This window comes from Anoplopoma fimbria, chromosome 1 (assembly GCF_027596085.1).
Source record: "Anoplopoma fimbria isolate UVic2021 breed Golden Eagle Sablefish chromosome 1, Afim_UVic_2022, whole genome shotgun sequence".
NCBI lineage: Eukaryota > Metazoa > Chordata > Actinopteri > Perciformes > Anoplopomatidae > Anoplopoma > Anoplopoma fimbria.
In genome coordinates this window covers 1,033,943-1,054,618 of record NC_072449.1, presented here as the reverse complement: position 1 = coordinate 1,054,618, position 20,676 = coordinate 1,033,943, and the positions used below count along the sequence as shown (strand labels likewise).

Sequence of the window (20,676 nt, the reverse complement as noted above, 5' to 3'; positions counted from 1 at the left end):
CTTCAGGGGGCGTGGTCTGCTCGTCAGACCTTCAGGGGGTGGTCTGTGGACCTCTGCTCCTCCAGTCAAACCCGGAAGAGGAGACGGGCTGTGATTGGCTGAGGGACCCGGCAGCTGGCAGCCTTAGCCCCGCCCCCATCACAGTGACGCCTCTCTTGATGAAGGAAAGTGAGAACAACAACAAACACCAGAAGAAGAAGCAGCAACATGGCGGCGGAGCGGAGCCGCGGGGCCGCGTGTAGGCAGGCCGGTCTGCGGGCAGCCATGACGGGACCGGGACCACCGGGACCACCGGGACCGACCAGGACCAGGACCGCCGGGACCGGGACCGGGACCGGGAGGCCGGGCCGCGGAGGCCTGGAAGAGACACATCATGGGTCAGCTGAAGCACCGAGACCTGAACCAGCACGACCAGCACCAGGACCTGATCCTCCTCTGTGAGTCCCTCAGAGCAGACCTGCTCCATCCGGGTCACTCACTGTCTCACTCCTAACACAGACCTGCTCCATCCGGGTCACTCACTGTCTCACTCCTAACACAGACCTGCTCCATCCGGGTCACTCACTCCTTACACTGTATCACTCCTAACACTGTCTCCTCATACACTGTCACTCACTCACTACACTGTATCACTCCACTGTATCACTCATTACACTGTATCACTCATTACACTAACACTGTATCACTCATTACACTGTATCACTCACTACACTGTCTCACTCCTACACTGTCTCACTCACTCTACACTGTATCACTCCTAACACTGTCACACTCCTACACTGTCTCACACACTCATTACACTGTCTCACTCACTACACTGCACTCCTACACTGTCTCACTCACTACACTGTATCACTCACTACACTGTCTCACTCATTACACTGTATCACTCACTACACTGTATCACTCCTTACACTGTATCACTCCTTACACTGTATCACTCATTACACTCCTTACACTGTATCACTCCTTACACTGTATCACTCCTTACACTGTATCACTCCTACACTGTCTGTCTCATTACACTGTCTCACTCCTTACACTGTATCACTCACTACACTGTATCTCACTCCTTACACTGTATCACTCACTACACTGTATCACTCACTACACTGTATCACTCACTACACTGTCTCACTCACTACACTGTCTCACTCACTACACTGTCTCACTCACTACACTGTATCTGTCACACTGTATCTTACACTGTCTCACTGTATCACTTTACACTGTATCACTCACTACACTGTCTCACTCTTACACTGTACACTCCACACACTACACTCACTCATTACACTGTATCACTACACTGTCTCACTCACTTACACTGTCTCACTCACTCCCTTACACTGTATCACTCACTACACTGTCTCACTCCTTACACTGTCTGTATCACTCCCTACACTGTCTCACTCCTACACTGTATCACTCATTACACTGTATCACTCCTTACACTGTATCACTCATTACACTCATTACACTGTATCACTCACTACACTGTATCACTCCTTACACTGTATCACTCCTTACACTGTATCACTCACTTACACTGTATCACTCCTTACACTGTATCACTCCTTACACTGTATCACTCATTACGCTCATTACACTGTATCACTCCTTACACTGTCTCACTCCTTACACTGTACTCACTCACACTGTATCACTCACTACACTGTATCACTCACTACACTGTATCACTCACTACACTGTATCACTCATTACACTGTATCACTCATTACACTGTCTCACTCCTTACACTGTATCACTCACTACACTGTATCACTCCTTACACACACTACACTCATTACACTCATTACACTGTATCACTCATTACACTGTATCACTCACTACACTGTATCACTCACTACACTGTATCACTCATTACACTGTATCACTCACTACACTGTATCACTCACTACACTGTATCACTCACTTACACTGTATCACTCACTACACTGTATCACTCATTACACTGTATCACTCACTACACTGTATCACTCACTACACTGTATCACTCCTTACACTGTCTCACTCCTTACACTGTATCACTCACTACACTGTATCACTCACTACACTGTATCACTCATTACACTGTATCACTCACTACACTGTATCACTCATTACACTGTATCACTCATTACACTGTATCACTCACTACACTGTATCACTCACTACACTGTATCACTCCTTACACACACTACACTCATTACGCTCATTACACTGTATCACTCATTACACTGTCTCACTCCTTACACTGTATCACTCACTACACTGTATCACTCCTTACACTCATTACACTGTATCACTCATTACACTGTATCACTCATTACACTGCATCACTCCTTATACACACTACACTCATTACACTGTATCACTCCTTACACACACTACACTCATTACACTCATTACGCTCATTACACTGTATCACTCATTACACTGTATCACTCATTACACTCATTACACTCATTACACTGTATCACTCATTACACTCATTACACTCTGGACCAGTCTGGACTGGTCTGGAGGAATGTGCTCAGACTGGTTCTGTTGATCTGAGAGAATGTTGTAAACCTGAAGAACTGCTTCATGTTCCTGTGGTTCCTCTTCCTCTTCCTCTGTGACTCAGAGCAGCCTGATGCTGCACCAGCTGTAAACACAAAGACTAATACTAATAAATACTAATAAATACTAATAAATACTAATAAATACTAATAAATACTAATAAATACTAATAAATACAAATACATACTAATAAATACGAATAAATACTAATAAATACGAATAAATACTAATAAATACGAATAAATACGAATAAATACTAATAAATACGAATAAATACTAATAAATACTAATAAATACTAATAAATACTAAATACGAATAAATACTAAATACTAATACATACTAATAAATACGAATAAATACTAATAAATACTAATAAATACGAATAAATACTAATAAATACTAATAAATACTAATAAATACTAATAAATACTAATAAATACGAATAAATACTAATAAATACGAATAAATACTAATAAATACGAATAAATACTAAAATAAATAAATACTAATAAATACGAATAAATACTAATAAATACTAATAAATACGAATAAATACTAATAAATACTAATAAATACTAATAAATACTAATAAATACTAATAAATACGACTACATACTAATAAATACGAATAAATACTAATAAATACTAAATATAATAAATACGAATAAATACGAATAAATAAATAATAAATACGAATAAATACGAATAAATACTAATACATACTAATAAATACGAATAAATACGAATAAATACGAATAAATACTAATACATACTAATAAATACTAATAAATACGAATAAATACTAATAAATACTAATACATACTAATAAATACTAATAAATACGAATAAATACTAATACATACTAGTAAATACGAATAAATATGAATACATACGAATAAATACTAACAAATACTAATAAATACGAATACATACTAATGCATACGAATAAATACTAATAAATATGAATACATACTAATGCATACGAATAAATAATAATAAATAATAATAAATAACGCCTCATACAAAGCTGACATTTTATTGTTTGTAGTCTCAGACATTTATTTAATTTTCTTTATTTTCCAGATTTGTTTTCAGTGATAATCTTTAACGGGTGTGAACAGAATCCAGGCTCTTCTTCTGTGTTTCTAGAGCTCCATGTAGACACAGAGACCTGATCCACTACAGACCAGGACCAGGTCCTCTCATTCTGCTCTCTCATTTCAGACACTCGGCTGCTGGAGAAAACCAGCCTGACCAAAGGAATCCTGAGAGAATCCACCAGGTAATGATGGTGATGATGATGATGATGATGATGGTGGTGAAGATGATGGTGAAGATGATGGTGATGATGATGATGATGATGGTGATGATGGTGATGATGATGGTGGTGGTGAAGATGATGATGTGATGATGATGGTGATGATGATGATGATGTGATGATGATGGTGATGATGATGATGGTGATGATGATGATGATGATGGTGATGATGATGATGATGGTGATGATGATGATGGTGATGATGATGATGGTGATGATGATGATGATGATGATGATGATGATGATGATGATGATGATGATGATGGTGATGAAGATGATGGTGGTGATGATGAAGATGGTGATGATGATGATGATGGTGGTGAAGATGGTGATGATGATGGTGATGAAGATGGTGATGATGATGATGATGATGATGATGGTGATGATGTGATGATGATGATGATGATGAAGATGATGGTGATGATGATGATGATGATGATGATGGTGATGATGATGATGATGATGATGATGAAGATGATGAGATGATGATGATGATGTGTGCCTCCAGGAGTCCCTCCTCTGACAGCAGCTGCTCCGTCTTATCTCTGCTTCACCAGAACAACCAGCTGAAGAAAAAAACAGGAGAGGTAGCACACGCACACGCACACGTACACACGTACACGTACACACGTAACACACACAGGACGCACACACACACACACACACACACACACGCACACACACACACACACACACACACACACACACACACACACACACACACACACACACACACACACACACACACACACACACACACACACACACACACACACACCTGCTGAAGAACACCTGGAGAAACATGCATTTGTGAGTTGAACCAGAACACTGTGATCAGCTTCATGTAACGACGTCTGTCACTGTGAGGCTGAAGAACACTGAAAACAGGTTCTTTATCTGTTACGTTTATTCATAATGTGAGAAGAACATCATGATGTCCTCTGGAATCTGGGAGAGGAACTCAAACTGAATCTAAACATCGGGGCATCAAACCTCCACAGATATGAAGAGAATACGTCTGAATATTACAGTCGTAGCAGTTTGTATATTTTGTATATTTCTTGTTCTTCACGTCTGTGAGTTCTCGTTTCTCTGATGGGAACCAGGACTCTGTGGTCTGAGAACAGCTGACCCAGGTTTCTGTTCTCTGTCTCACATGTAGACCAGATTCTGGTCTAAATGTAAGATTAATAATAATTATTATAATAATAATAAAAATTATAATAATCATAATAATAATAGTAATACAAATAATAATAATCATAATAATAAAGAATAAATAATAAAAATAATGTTAATCATAATACTAATAATTATAATACTAATAATTATAATACTAATAATAATACTAATAATAGTAAGTATAATAATAATTATTATAATAATAATAAAAATAATGATAATCATCATAATAATAATAATAAATAATAAAAATAAAAATAATGTCAATCATAATACTAATAATTATAATACTAATAATTATAATAATAATAATAATACTAATAATAGTATTTATAATAATAATTATAATTATTATAATAATAATAAAATCATATGAACTTGCGTCACTCTTCTTCTGTGGTGTCTGTTCTCAGTTGGCCTATCAGGTGTTGGAGCTGCAGCAGAAGGTTAAAGACAAAGAACTCGTTCTGGAGGAGCAGCGTTCCAGGTGAGTCACACCTGTTACATCACTCTGGATGCTCTCAGCTGATTGGTCGGATCGTCAGCTGTCAGCAGGTGAACGTGTGCTACAAGTACTCCAATACAATCAAAGTACAACTATACAGACTTCTTACTTAGTTTTACTAACCTTTCCTCTTTTTCACAGAATATTCTCTCATTCTTCTTCTGACCTTTATATGAAAATATTCAGAATATTTTTTCCATCTTTTCCTGGTAACATTCAAACCTCTTTAGTTTTTTAATCTCTCTACTTTTCTCTTAAAAGTATTCACAAATATTTCCATCATTTTGAAATCTTGTGACCTTTTCTTGAACATAGATTAATGTGTTTAGTTCTTCTTTTCTAAACATATATTCATGAACTCTGTGTGATCAGTCTGCTGGAGGTCAGTCGGCGGCTGGAGGGTGCGTTTGATTCTCGTCAGGAGCTGCAGCGGCAGGTGGAGAAGGTTCAGGAGGAGAACGGGTCGTTGAAGACGAAGTACGACAACCTGCTGGAGCGTCAGAGACGGGAGGAGACCAAACTCCGAGAGGAAAAGGTCAAAGGGGATCATCTGCTGGAGAACATGATCGGCCCCAAACAGCAGGCCGCCGCCCGCATGAACAACCGCAACCAACGCCGCTCCAGGTACCTGAACGCACCGCACACCTGAACGCAACTCACACGACTGAGAGAACCTCACACACCTGAATGCACCTGAACGCACCTGAACGCACCACACTCTCCTGCTCATGACACCTGAACGCACCACGTCTGTGTGTTTGTTGTCTTCAGAGCTCGAGAGGCGAACCTGCAGAAGGAGCTGCAGACTGCTGCTGGGTCAAAGGTCACCCTGGACAGGTGAGATCCACCTGTACCTCTGCTTCTTACAAACCCTTTACAACGTGTCAAAAAACATATCTCAAGATGGAATATTTTGAGAATATTTCAAGAAAAGAATCGGGACGTTACTGAAATATTACACATTTTTAGAATATTTTTAGAATACTTTGAGAGTATTTTGAATTTTTTTTAAGAATATCTTGAGAATATTTTGAGAAATAAATCGGAATATTTTAAGCTCATTTTGAAGGACAGGTCAGAATATTTTTAGAACATTTTTAGAATATCTTGAGAATATTTTTAGAATACTTTTAGAATATTTTAAGATAATTTTGAGAATATTTTGAGACTATTTTAAGAATATTTAAATAATATTTTGAGAACATTTTGAGAATATTTTAAGAATATTTTAAGAATACCTTGAGAATATTTTGAGAAATAAATCAGAATATTTCAAGATAATTTTGAGGGATGAGTCGGAATAATGCACCGCACACCTGAACGCACCGCACACCATGAGTCGGAATAATTTTAAAATATTTTGAGAATATTTTGAGAATATTTTGAGAAATAAATCGGAATATTTTAAGATCATTTTGAGGGATAAGTCGGAGTAGTTTCAAAATATTTTTTGAATATTTTGAGAGTATTTTTAGAATATTTTTAGAATAGTTGAGATTAATTGAAAATATTTTGAGAATAATTGAAAATATTTTGTGTTTCAGTTGTTCCAGCGCTCCGTCCTCCAGATCGACATCTCCAAAGTCTCCAGAGTCCAGAGACGGAGGACACGCCAGACTGTTCAGGTCCAAACCTTCATTCAGAACTATATGATCCTTCAGAATGATTCATTATTCATTATTCATTATTCATTATTCATTATTCATTATTAATCTGATGATGATGATGATGATGTTTTGTCTCAGGTCTTCATCGGTTTCGTCTCCGAGGATCCTCTCGTCCATCAGAGAACTCTTTCAGTGAGTCCTCCTCTCTGTTTCATTGGTCCAAACTGAGTCATGTGACTGTGTGATGTCATCACCAAACTGAGTCATGTGACTGTGTGATGTCATCACCATGCTGAGTCATGTGACTGTGTGATGTAGGAAGAGGCGGGGCCACTCTGTCTGCAGTCTGGAGGAGGATCAGGTGTTTCCTGTCAGGATCAGTCTGTCGGCCCGAGTACCTGTTAGAGCGCTGCAAGTACTGGTAATACACTGAGTACACACAGAGTACACACTGAGTACACACTGAGTACACACTGAGTACACACTGAGTACACACAGAGTACACACTGAGTACACACTGAGTACACACTGAGTACACACTGAGTACACACTGAGTACACACTGAGTACACACAGAGTACACACAGAGTACACACTGAGTACACACAGAGTACACACTGAGTACACACAGAGTACACACAGAGTACACACAGAGTACACACTGAGTACACACTGAGTACACACAGAGTACAGAGTACACACACACAGTACACAGAGTACACACTGAGTACACACTGAGTACACACAGAGTACACACACTGAGTACACACAGAGTACACACACTGAGTACACACAGAGTACACTGAGAACACACAGAGTACAGTACTCAGTATAGTACTGAACTTGTATTTAAAACAGAACTCTGTTTATTAAATTAAAGACGAACATTTAAAGAAGTTTAACTATTTTTAATCAAATATGATTTAAATATTGAGTTTGAATGTTTAAAATAGTAAAAAGAGAGAAAACATGAAACTCTAAATATATCTATATAAATATATATATATATATATAAATATATAAATATATATATATATATATAAATATATCTATATAAATATATATATATAAATATATCTATATATAAATATATCTATATATAAATATATCTATATAAATATATCTATATATAAATATATCTATATATAATATAAATATATCATATAAATATATCTATATATATATATTCTCTCTCTCTCTCTCTCTCTCTCCCTGTCTGTCAGGAGGCCCATGAGCAGGGCATTAACGCTGTGAGGTTCAGCTCCTGCTCTCAGCTGCTGGCGACGGGAGGGACAGACAGACAGGTCAAACTGTGGGAGGTCCGAGCAGGTCAGTGTCTCTGATCATTATGTCACCATGATGTCATCGTGATGACCTCACTGACCAGCGATGATGTCACCAGGCTCGCTGACTCACAGGGCGTCTCTGGACGGCGGCACAGAGGGGATCACCTGCGTGGAGTTCGACGCCGCGGTGAGAACGCCTGTCAGAGGAGGCGGGGCTTAACTTCATGAAGACACCTTGATCAATAAACAGATTGATCAATCAGATTCAACATCAGTAACCAGATCAATAACTGCATGATGATGAAGATTCATAACAGTCTGAATTCATTCTTTGTCTTTTCTGTCCTCAACACAACGAGCACACCACTCTTAAAGTGCTAAGCTAAGCTAAGCTAACGTTGTAGCTCCATCAACAATCAACACATCAACCTTCTAGTTTACACGACCCATAATGACATCATCTACTGTTAAAGGAGCAGTGCTGCCTGTCTGTCTGCCTGTCTGTCTGATATGTGTGGACATGTCTCCAGGGTAGCAGGATCTTGGCGTCCTCCTATGATAGGTCGGCCTTGCTGTGGCGGTTGGATGACTCCGTTCCCAAGGTAACCAACCACCGACTGACAACCAGACTACAGTCAGACTAGAGACAGAGTAACATGATCTCACCTGTCTGTCCTTGGTCTCCCTCTGTCTCTCTCTCCCTGTCTGTCTCTACCTCTCTCTACCTGTCTCTCTCTCCCTGTGTGTCTCTACCTGTCTGTCTGTCTCCCTCTGTCTGTCTCTCCCCTGTCTGTCTCTCCCTCCCTGTCTGTCTCTCTCCCTGTCTGTCTCTCCCTGTCTGTCTCTCCCTGTCTGTCTCTCTCCCTGTCTGTCTCTCCCTGTCTCTCTCTGTCTCTCTCTCCTGTCTCTCTCCCTGTCTCTCTCCCTGTCTCTCTCTCCTGTCTCTCTCCCTGTCTGTCTCTCTCCCTGTCTGTCTCTCTCTGTCTGTCTCTCTCCCTGTCTGTCTCTCTCCCTGTCTGTCTCTCCCTGTCTCTCTCTCTGTCCTGTCTGTCTCTCTCCCTGTCTGTCTCTCCCCTGTCTCTCTCTCCCTGTCTCTCTCCCTGTCTGTCTCTCCCTGTCTCTCTCCCTGTCTGTCTCTCTACCTGTCTGTCTCTCTCCCTGTCTGTCTCCCTGTCTCTCTCCTGTCTGTCTCTCCCTGTCTCTCTGTCTGTCTCTCTCCCTGTCTGTCTCTCCCTGTGTCTCAGTGGACTCTGACGGGTCACAGCAGGAAGGTGACAGCAGCGAGGTTCAGTGGTTGTCTCCATCAGGTGGTGACGGGCAGCGCAGACAGAACCATCAGACTGTGGGACCTGCAGAGAGCCGCCTGTGAGTCTCACCAAGGACTCATCAATAACTCATCAATAATCAATAACTGATCAATAACTGATCAACAATCAATAACTGATCAACAACTGATCAACAATCAATAACTGATCAACAATCAATAACTGATCAGTAACTGATCAATAATCAGTAACTGATCAATAATCAGTAACTGATCAATAATCAATAACTGATCAATAATCAATAACTGATCAATAATCAATAACTGATCAATAATCAATCACTGATCAATAATCAATAACTGATCAATAATCAATCAATAATCAATAACTGACTGATCAATAATCAATCACTGATCAATAATAAATCACTGATCAATAATCAATAACTGATCAATAATCAGTAACTGATCAATAATCAGTAACTGATCAATAATCAGTAACTGATCAATAATAAATCACTGATCAATAATCAGTAACTGATCAATAATCAGTAACTGATCAATAATCAATCACTGATCAATAATCAGTAACTGATCAATAATCAGTAACTGATCAATAATCAATCACTGATCAATAATCAATAACTGATCAATAATCAATAACTGATCAATAATCAATAACTGATCAATAATCAATAACTGATCAATAATCAATCACTGATCAATAATCAGTAACTGATCAATAATCAATAACTGATCAATAATCAATAACTGATCAACAATCAATAACTGATCAATAATCAATCACTGGTCTCTGCAGGTGTCCAGGTGGTGGCCGTGCCGTCTTACTGCAGTGATCTGGTTTGTTCTGAGAACTTCATCATCAGTGGACACTTTGACTCCAAGATCAGAGTCTGGGACACCAGGTGACCTTCATCCTCCTCCTCTTCATCATCCTCCTCTTCATCCTCATCACCATCCTCCTCTTCATCCTCCTCCTCATCACCATCCTCCTCTTCATCCTCCTCTTCTTCACATCCTCCTCCTCTTCATCCTCCTCCTCATCACATCCTCCTCCTCCTCTTCATCCTCCTCTTCATCCTCCTCCTCATCACCATCCTCCTCCTCATCCTCCTCTTCATCATCCTCTTCATCCTCCTCTTCATCCTCCTCCTCTTCATCATCCTCTTCATCATCATCTTCATCCTCCTCCTCTTCATCCTCCTCTTCATCCTCCTCCTCATCCTCCTCTTCATCCTCCTCATCTTCATCCTCATCCTCCTCTTCTTCATCCTCCTCTTCTTCATCCTCATCCTCCTCTTCATCCTCCTCTTCTTCTTCATCCTCTTCTTCATCCTCCTCCTCTTCTTCATCCTCTTCATCCTCATCCTCCTCTTCATCCTCCTCCTCGTCATCCTCCTCTTCATCCTCTTCATCCTCCTCTTTATCCTCCTCCTCTTCATCCTCCTCTTCTTCTTCATCCTCTTCTTCATCCTCCTCTTCATCCTCCTCCTCTTCATCCTCCTCTTCATCCTCCTCTTCATCCTCCTCATCCTCCTCTTCATCCTCCTCCTCGTCATCCTCCTCTTCATCCTCCTCTTCATCCTCCTCTTCATCCTCCTCTTCATCCTCCTCTTCATCCTCCTCTTCATCCTCCTCCTCGTCCTCCTCCTCTTCATCCTCCTCGTCATCCTCCTCTTCATCCTCCTCTTCATCCTCCTCTTCATCCTCCTCCTCTTCTCCTCCTCTTCATCCTCCTCTTCTTCTTCATCCTCCTCTTCTTCTTCATCCTCCTCTTCATCCTCCTCTTCTTCTTCATCCTCTTCTTCCTCCTCCTCCTCCTCTTCATCCTCCTCTTCTTCTTCATCCTTCTTCTTCATCCTCCTCTTCTTCTTCATCCTTCTTCTTCATCAGTAGAACCTCGTCTCTGATTTAAACCCTGTCAGCTCTCATTCATCTTCTTGGCCGTCGCCACGGCGACTACCCGTCGCCCTCTGTTACCTAGCAACAGCTCAGCCAACAGGTCCCCCCCTCCCCTCCTCCTGCCTGCAGAGGCTGATCCAGCTGATGATTGACAGCTCTGTCCTCCAATCACACACCAGCATTCCCCTCCCTGCACCTGATTGAACAATTCCATCATTCACTGAGCTGTGATTGGTCAGATTTGATCCTTTTTTTATTTACTTTTTCTATCTTATTATTTATTATTATATATTTTATCATATTGATTTATTATTTAAATTATATATTTTTATTGAGCGCACTTCCCCAGTTTATCATAACAAGTCAGGACAGTAAAATAAATAAAACACTAAAATAGCAACAGACGAAGAAATACATATCTGTTAAATACTACACTTAAAACTGTGTAACAGAATAAAAACAGCTTTCAAATAGAATGATAAACATCCCATCAGTGACCTCTATCAGTGACCTCTGACCCCTTGTCCTTTACTTTACATTCATCTGCTTGACAGTTCTTTATTAGATGATGTAAACACTGTCTCCTCTCAGGACGCTCCGCTGCGTTCAGGAGCTTCCCGCTCAGGGGAAAGTCACGTCGCTGGACATCAGCTCCGACCAGCGTCAGCTGCTCAGCTGTTGCCGTGACGACTGCCTCCAGCTGGTCGACTTGAGGGGGCGGAGCAACGACCGCGTGTGCTTCAGGTGTCAACAAACATCACACTGTGATACAATGAGTGTGTGTGTTATGAGACGCATTCACTGACTCTCTCTCTCTCTGTGTGTGTGTGTGTGTGTGTGTGTGTGTGTGTGTGTGTGTGTGTGTGTGTGTGTGTGTGTGTGTGTGTGTGTGTGTGTGTGTGTGTGTGTGTGTGTGTGTGTGTGTCAGAGCGGAGGGCTTTACATGTGGCAGCGACAGCACCAAAGCTGTGATCAGGTGAGTTCACTCATCACTGCAAAGTCACAGATATTTACACGTTAATAAAGTACTCATCAGAGATGTAAGTTATATATATATAAGTTTTATATATATAAGTTATATATATATATAAGTTATATATATATATATAAGTTATATATATATATATATATATATATATATATATATATATATATATATATATATATATATAAGTTATATATATATATATAAGTTAGATATATAACTTATCAGTGTTTGTTTGGGGAAAGAAGAAACAACAAGAACAATATTTGACGTATGATTCTTAAAGGAACAACTTATCGGTTGTCATCGAGTGTTGGCTCCTCCTACTCATTCTTTCTTCAAGTACAATTTTTCGGTACTAGTACTTTACTCAAGTATTTCCATTTTCTGCTACTTAATATACTTCATTTAATCAGTAAATGGTCTGTTTCCACAGCTGAACAGTGAACGTCGAGGTCCTTAGAGCAGCTGATTGATCGGGTCTTTATTCTAGAGCGGTGAAGAGAAGCTAAACAGAGCTGTTACTAAACACGTTGTTATTTATCAGGAATTAGTTTGTCCTGTTGTGAATCTGGTGCAAAGCTTCAAGGTTCAGCTTCCAAACATTTTTTCATAATAAAAAGTAATTATTCTAAAATGTCTAAAACAATCTAACTGGCATTTCATTTCCAGTTAAGGAGAATTTTATTTGTTTCCTTTCCTTGAAAAAGCTTGAATAGAAATATCAGAGGCCCCAGGATGCTTCCCTGAGGAACCTCATTTTTGTCGGTTCAGCACCCTTTAAATGGTTCTGACTTCCTTCCTGTCGGCACAAACTCAGATATAAGTCTGATTTTCGGTTTAACAAAGTACAAAAGTGAACATTTCCGAGTTTGTGAAGAAAGTCCAAACATCATATTAAGAAAACTTAATCAAACCCAAAATGAGTCCGACATCTTTCTTCCTCTCCAGTTCATTCTCATTCATTTAACCCACATTCTATGTTTTTAGAGATATTGATGAGAAATATTCTTGAATAAGAAATATGGAGTTCAAATTTAAGCTTTCTTGCGTTTGTTACTATTATCTAAAAAGTTATTGGTTTTTGAAAGAATTTAATAATTTATGTATCCAGGAGGGAAAACCGTTGACAGAAAAAAACCAGCTGCAGTTCATGTAAACATGTAGTAATGAGATTATTCTGTGTAACCTGGTTCCATGTGTTCATTTAAATGATAATAATGAGTGGCTGTATTATTATGATGATGATGAACGGGTGATTCATTCATGCATCATTTATTCATCATCAGGTTTATTGTATTTAATCGTCGTCTGATATCAATCGGTGAGTTTGTGATGTAAACATTCCAACAGAAAACAGAGAGATGAAGATAAATAAATAAACAAACAAACAGAGAGATGAAGAGCTGCTGGTTCATGTTCTGCAGTTTCCATGACAACAGCAGCACCAGGATGCTTTGTGTCTGTTGGGCTCTCTGACAGAAACACTAAATATATAAATGTGTCACACACACACACACACACACACACACACACACACACACACACACACACACACACACACACACACACACACACACACACACAGGCAGGGTTCCCTGCTGGGTGCTCTCTGAGGTTCCACTCAGCTCCAGTCGTGACCGGCTGGTTAATCATCATTCATCCACTCTGTTAGAGCCACGAGATGAAACAGGGATGTGTTAGAATTCACAGAACACAAACGGTCCAATCCTTTGTGTTTCACATCTTAACAGTTTAGTCCCTAACACAGTGGGGGGGATAAACAATCACCGTTTCAATAAAGCTTTGAATAGATTCTGTAGCAGCGTAGCATGTCGTGTAGTCAAACACCTGAAAGCTTTTTCACTTTAGTAAACAAATACGCAGTGTATATGTCCGGGGCTTTTATTGTGAAAGGTAAGAATGGAGAGAGTGCACCTGGTCTGGCTGCCTTTTGAAAGATAAAGTTTCCCGTGATGGTTTCGGACTACAGAGCCTCTGTGTTGTTGTTTATAGTACAGGCTGAACTCATAACCCTCATATAGTATTTATTCATATATATGTATATGTCCGTTCTGCACAATGTGATTGGTTGAGCCTTTATTTGAGGGGTGAGAGCTCCAAAAGATCTGCCTCGTCTCCTTTTTGTTGCTTAATTGTCCTGATATTTGTAAAAAAGAAATCATGACAAACACATATTATATACACATATATATATATATATATATATATATATATATATATATATATATATATATATATATATTGACGTGCAAATTCATTTCACGGAACCTTTACTGTTTAGTGACCTTTGATTTTATGGGTTCTACAGTTTCTCCATTTCCTTAAAACATTAAAACATAGACAATGTCTGAGATATAACCTGGTACTGCTTTAAAGTTTTTAAGAAAAAACAAGTACTTATATAACAACTACATAGTCATTTTTAAAGTAGTTATGTAATTACTTAAATACATTTTTTTAAATGTTGTTCAGTCCAGACGGTTGTTTTCTCGCTGCCGGATCAGCTGACGGTGCCGTTTACATCTGGAATGTTTCCACCGGCAACCTGGAGACCCGCCTACCTGACAGACACAGGTAACAGATCAGCTGATCAATACACCAATCAATGAGTCACTAACAGATTAGTACGCTTTTATTCAATCACTATGAGGTTTGATAGAAACATTAGAGGCCCCCGGATGCTTCCCTGATGGACGCCTGTTATTAAAGACAAACAAGATTTACTACATCTTTTACTCATTTACCGTCTGGAGTCCGAGTACATTTTGGATTTTTGTTTTGTAAACGTTTAAAGCTTTCATTTGTGTCTGTTTAGCACCCTTTAAACTTAACACGTCATGCACGGTTTACTTTTTTTCCAGACTTCTCATTCTGTCAATCTAACAAGTAAAAAGCTGCCAGGAACCCAAAATACAATAAACATGACAGGCGGCTATGAAAATATCACTAAAAATATTATTATTGAACTGTTCAAGGTTGAACAAATATTGTTTTACTCTTTATACAAGCTAATGCAGCATGTAAATGTAAAATGTAAAAAAATGTTTTCTTTGTTTCATGGTCCACATACATAAATGACATTTAGTGTTAAAGCCCCACGTCAGCTGTTTTTCTCAGTTTGTCGCCTTGTTATCAATATATGGTTCAAAAGAAAAGAACATTGGACCCAGAATGCTACCCTGAGGTACTCCACAAGATTTACCTAAAGGAAGTGTCTCTGTCTCTCTCTCTCTCGCTCTAGTTCGTCCATCAGTGCCGTGGCCTGGTCTCTGTCCGGTGAATATGTGGTCAGTGTGGACCGGAGTCGGCTGGCCGTCCTCTGGAGTGACATCTGAGACACGTTGTCACGGCAACACACCTCCCAAAAAACCAAACTGATCTGAGAGCTGTCGAAGGGAACATTTGTGTTTTTAAGCTATTTGTTGATCGGAGAAAAGGGATGTGCTTGGTGCCTTTTTTACATTTGCATTTTATAACATAACTGGGAACCATTAAAACAAACTGGGAACCATTAACTGTTAGAACCAAACAAAGGGAACCTTCACACAGAGACAGGGAACACATAACCGCCGTGCATTAATCAACTAAGCTGCTCTCATGTGCTTTTCTGCATAAAATTGTATATTTATATTGTTTCTATTTTCACTGAGTAATATTTTTTTAACCAGTCCTGATCATAACTACCAAATATTTATTCATTTTCAGAATTTTAACCCTTTAAATGCCAATTTGTTTTGATGATGACACACTTGTTGTTTTTTATATAAAAAAATTAAAATGAACCTAAATAAATACATATTTTCTGTTTACTAAATCCTGAGGAACAGTCTGTGATATCAATGATTATCAACAACATTGATTATTGATGCATCAAACCATGCAGTGCTCCATAACACAGCAGTGATGCCCCTAGTGGACACAAGGAGAATAACACGTATTAGCCTGATAGAGCAAACAGGAGAAAATGGATCAATAATAATAAATAATTGATTTTATGGTTCTAGTGGGTTTAAAGGATCCGATGCTTCTTCTCTGACACTGAATCACTTCAACGCTCCACAGGAGTCCAGAAGGAGAATAAAGGAAGAAACATTTCAGAATAAATCCTTTTAGTTTGGTGTTTCTTCACCTCAGCCTCTGAAGTGTTTTCAGTCTGGTCCTGGTCCTGGTCCTGGTCCTGGTCCTGGTCTGCAGCTCTGAGGTGGATGGTTACATTTAAAAGGCGGCTGCAGGCCGGACGCTCTGAAGGAGATCTAGCTCTGATCAGCATCGCTCTCCTTAAACCGCCGGATTTACACCAAACTGTTGTTCTGATCCAGGAAGCTGCTTCAGGATCTGAACCAACAACCAACTGATGATTAAAACACATTTAAAGATATGTGTAGCTGAAGGTAAGATGGTGATGATGATGATGATGATGATGATGAAGGTGGTGATGGTGATGAAGGTGATGGTGGAGGTGGTGATGATGATGAAGATGATGAAGGTGATGATGATGATGAAGGTGATGAGGTGAAGGTGATGATGAAAGTGGTGATGAAGGTGGTGATGATGATGAAGATGATGAAGGTGATGATGATGATGAAGGTGATGATGATTCATGAAGGTGGTTTCATGATGATGAGAAGTTAACACTGAGGTTAATGAGGAAACAGGAAGCAGCTGCTTCCTCTGACCTTAATGACCTCTGTTTGATCTGGACAGAAGAAATATTGATCAGTACTAATAAAATATACAACCATAACTACAACCATAACTACGCCCTTTATTTTGACAAAGACTCTTTATGGGTGTTTTTCAAAATAAAAGTTCTTCAAATTTGGAGCCTGACTACAGCGCCACCATCAGGACATTTGTTCTCATTCTTTGTTATTTTGCAGTTCAGGAACATTTATATTTTGGATAGCTGAATGTAAATGTTAACGCGTTAACTGTGGCAGTACAATATTAATAAATAATAGTTATATTAGATCAATTAGTACTTAATATTTAAAATTTGAAAAATAAATGTTTTCAAGCATTTATTCTTTTTTTTCCTTTCCTATCGACCAACTCATTTATTCGACACTAGCTTCCGGTTTATGTTTTTATGATTCTTTTGTTCAATTTCCCATTTTACGTCTTTTAACATTTCTGGATGTTTTTACTTGATTTAGAGTGTTTTTGTTGTGGATCCATAAATGAAATATATTGTTAGTTATACACAGAAGAGTTGTCACGTTTCAGCCTCCGTACAGAAGTCTGCTTGTCTCTGTGACGCAGTGTCACTTGTTTTCATGTTCAGATTCATGTTTGTGTTTGTTCTGCTGAAGGTCAGAGGCCAGCTGTCAGAGACACGTCAACGAGACGGGAATGAAAGGTTTCCTCCGGCTGTTTCATGTTTTAGCACATTTCACTGCTAATGAGTCTGAATAGAGGGAGCGGGGGAGGGGGAGGACAGGGAGGGAGGAAGAGGGGCAGTTAAAGAGGAGGAGGAGGAGCAGAGTGGAGGAGTCAGTCGTTTGTTCAGTTGGAGCTCAGATGGAGGTTTTTCCTCCTGCTGAGGAGAATCTGACGGCATCCTGAGAGAGAGAGAGAGAGAGAGAGAGAGAGAGAGAGAGACATCCTCCCCTCAGTTTCCACGGTGACAGCATCCCTCCTCCTCCTCCTCCTCCTCCTCCTCCTCCTCCTCCATCATCTCTCCGTCTGTCGGCTCGTCAGCGTCGTCAGGATGGGAGATAAAGGAACCAGGTAAGATTTAATGTGTTTGTGGTTCCTTCACATCGTTCTGCTGTGTGTGTGTGTGTGTGTGTGTGTGTGTGTGTGTGTGTGTGTGTGTGTGTGTGTGTGTGTGTGTGTGTGTGTGTGTGTGTGTGTGTGTGTGTGTGTGTGGTAGAACGTTACATAACGTTCTGTCAGAACCTCCAGCAGTGAGCGACACACTGGTGCTCTTTAAAGAGGAGGTTCTTTGTTTGGCCTTTTATTTTGATAGTACAGACAAACAGACAGGAAACAAACGGGGAGGAGTCTAATCAATTACTCTAAATACTCTGTGTTAATCAGAAAGTAATCACATTACTAATTATTCATCAGTTAAAGAAACAAGCAGCTTCACGTTGGTTCCTCATCGTCTTCTGTTTCTAATGTTGTTATGGGTTCTGTAGGGAAGTTTAAATACAACTTACAGTCCTGATCCTTAACTTGGTCCTGGTCCTGGTCCTGGTTCTGGTTCTGGTCCTGGTCCTGGTCCTGGTTCTGGTCCTGGTCCTGGTCCTGGTCCTGGTTCTGGTCCTGGTCCTGGTCCTGGTTCTGGTCCTGGTTCTGGTCCTGGTCCTGGTCCTGGTCCTGGTTCTGGTCCTGGTCCTGGTCCTGGTCCTGGTTCTGGTCCTGGTCCTGGTTCTGGTCCTGGTTCTGGTCCTGGTCCTGGTCCTGGTTCTGGTCCTGGTCCTGGTCCTGGTCCTGATCTTGATCCTGGTCTTTACTGAAACGCTGTAGAGTTTTCTGTCTCTGAGCACTAAAGTGGTAAAACTGTTTTTCACACTTTCTGAAATCTAATGAGAATATTCTTTAGCTGTTGTTTTTTAATGTGTTACTTTATTATCTTTTGAAGTGAGAAGTTCAACTGGTTCCTGTGCTTTGACTTTATCGACAGTAGAAACATTCTGCTCTTCAGTCTGATGTGTTTTAACGTTGTGTACTGAAACCACTCAGCTACCGAAACGCTCCGGTTAAATCAAACTTCCTCTTTTCATTTATTGACTTTTATTTGAAACTTTTGGTTGCTTTATAAAAAATAAACAATAACTTCTATGTGATGATGTCGTAGTGATCAGGTTTGATGATGATGTCATAGTGATCAGGTTTGATGATGATGTCGTAGTGATCAGGTTTGATGATGATGTCATAGTGATCAGGTTTGATGATGATGTCATAGTGATCAGGTTTGATGATGATGTCATAGTGATCAGGTTTGATGATGATGTCATGAGGTGATCAGGTTAGTGATCAGGTTTGATGATGATGTCATAGTGATCAGGTTTGATGATGATGTCGTAGTGATCAGGTTTGATGATGATGTGGTGTTCAGGGGTTGAAGTTTAGGAAACTTGCAATTTTATTCCAAATTTAGATTTTAAAAAACGTCAAAAGAAAAAACAAAAGACAGCCAAACATCTTTAAAAATAAGACTTTTTATCAATTATGATTATTCATGGAAACTCTTGTAGTTTATCACATTTAAATACGTTAAAGTCTGTGTCTCATCTCTGGTATCTAATAAACTCCCTTAATGCGAAAATGTTGGTTTGCTGCGAGTAGAAAACTGAGCAAAGAACCAAATGATTCCTCGTCACGACTCCTCATGAGCTCACGACGGAGCGACCGTCTTGAAGGTTATCATTCAAGTTTACTGAAGTGGAATCTGACGGATGGCTGTTTAAGCCACACAAACGTTTTGTATTGTAACTTATTAACCTTATAAACATTGATCAAGGCTCCCAGTCTGTTAGTTCACTGCGTCAGATTCTCTTCATTAAACTATGAATCAATACAAACTGTTGATTTGTTCCCATAAAGCCAACATGAAAACCATTTAGCTTCAGTAGATCGTCCACAGTCAACAGTCAATCAAACTGCTGACAGACAGCGGAGACCTTTAGGGAGTTTAGTGCAGAACACTTACATCTGGCATCCAGTGGGATCCCAGTACTCCCATTACTCCCAGTACGTCTCTGATGAATTCACTACAAACACAAAACCAAATAGTTTAGTGAGTCTGTATCAAGTAATATGAAGCTTCAACATTCAAAGACTGTTCAGCCTTTTTTTTCTGTTTATCTTTTCATTTGTTTAAAGCAGATACTCTAAAACTCATATTATTAATATTATCATATTAGTAGAATTAGATCCCAGTGATGTCTGTAGGATTGTTGCAGACTCAATAACTCCAGAGTTTTCTCTTCTGCTGCTGCTCACAAAAAGAGGCAGCTCCTGCGTAAACCCTGTGTTCCAGCAGCAATCTAACAGCACCATGAACTCC

General features: G+C 39.5%; 2 protein-coding genes across 3 annotated transcripts in view; both read left to right on the top strand.

The window, feature by feature from the left end:
- The first annotated feature begins 305 nt into the window (after nucleotides 1-305).
- On the top strand, nucleotides 306-16,441 carry LOC129089889 (protein Atg16l2). Its single transcript, XM_054597303.1, has 18 exons — nucleotides 306-437; nucleotides 3,791-3,848; nucleotides 4,393-4,471; nucleotides 5,480-5,553; nucleotides 5,944-6,195; nucleotides 6,343-6,408; nucleotides 7,116-7,196; nucleotides 7,317-7,370; nucleotides 7,497-7,599; nucleotides 8,401-8,506; nucleotides 8,580-8,650; nucleotides 8,994-9,065; nucleotides 9,708-9,828; nucleotides 10,548-10,653; nucleotides 12,242-12,394; nucleotides 12,579-12,626; nucleotides 15,132-15,233; nucleotides 15,901-16,441. The coding sequence occupies exons 1-18, from the start codon at nucleotides 374-376 to the stop codon at nucleotides 15,992-15,994; spliced, it is 1,704 nt and encodes a 567-aa protein (XP_054453278.1). The 5' UTR covers nucleotides 306-373; the 3' UTR covers nucleotides 15,995-16,441.
- A 1,927-nt stretch (nucleotides 16,442-18,368) lies between these two features.
- The window catches only part of arrb1 (arrestin, beta 1), an 18,752-nt gene continuing 16,444 nt past the window's right edge, over nucleotides 18,369-20,676 (top strand). For both annotated transcript variants that reach the window (XM_054614675.1, XM_054614658.1), the window contains exon 1: nucleotides 18,369-18,389. In XM_054614675.1, the coding sequence (XP_054470650.1) occupies nucleotides 18,370-18,389 (20 nt within the window). In that variant the 5' untranslated portion in view covers nucleotide 18,369. The remainder of the gene's footprint in view (nucleotides 18,390-20,676) is intronic.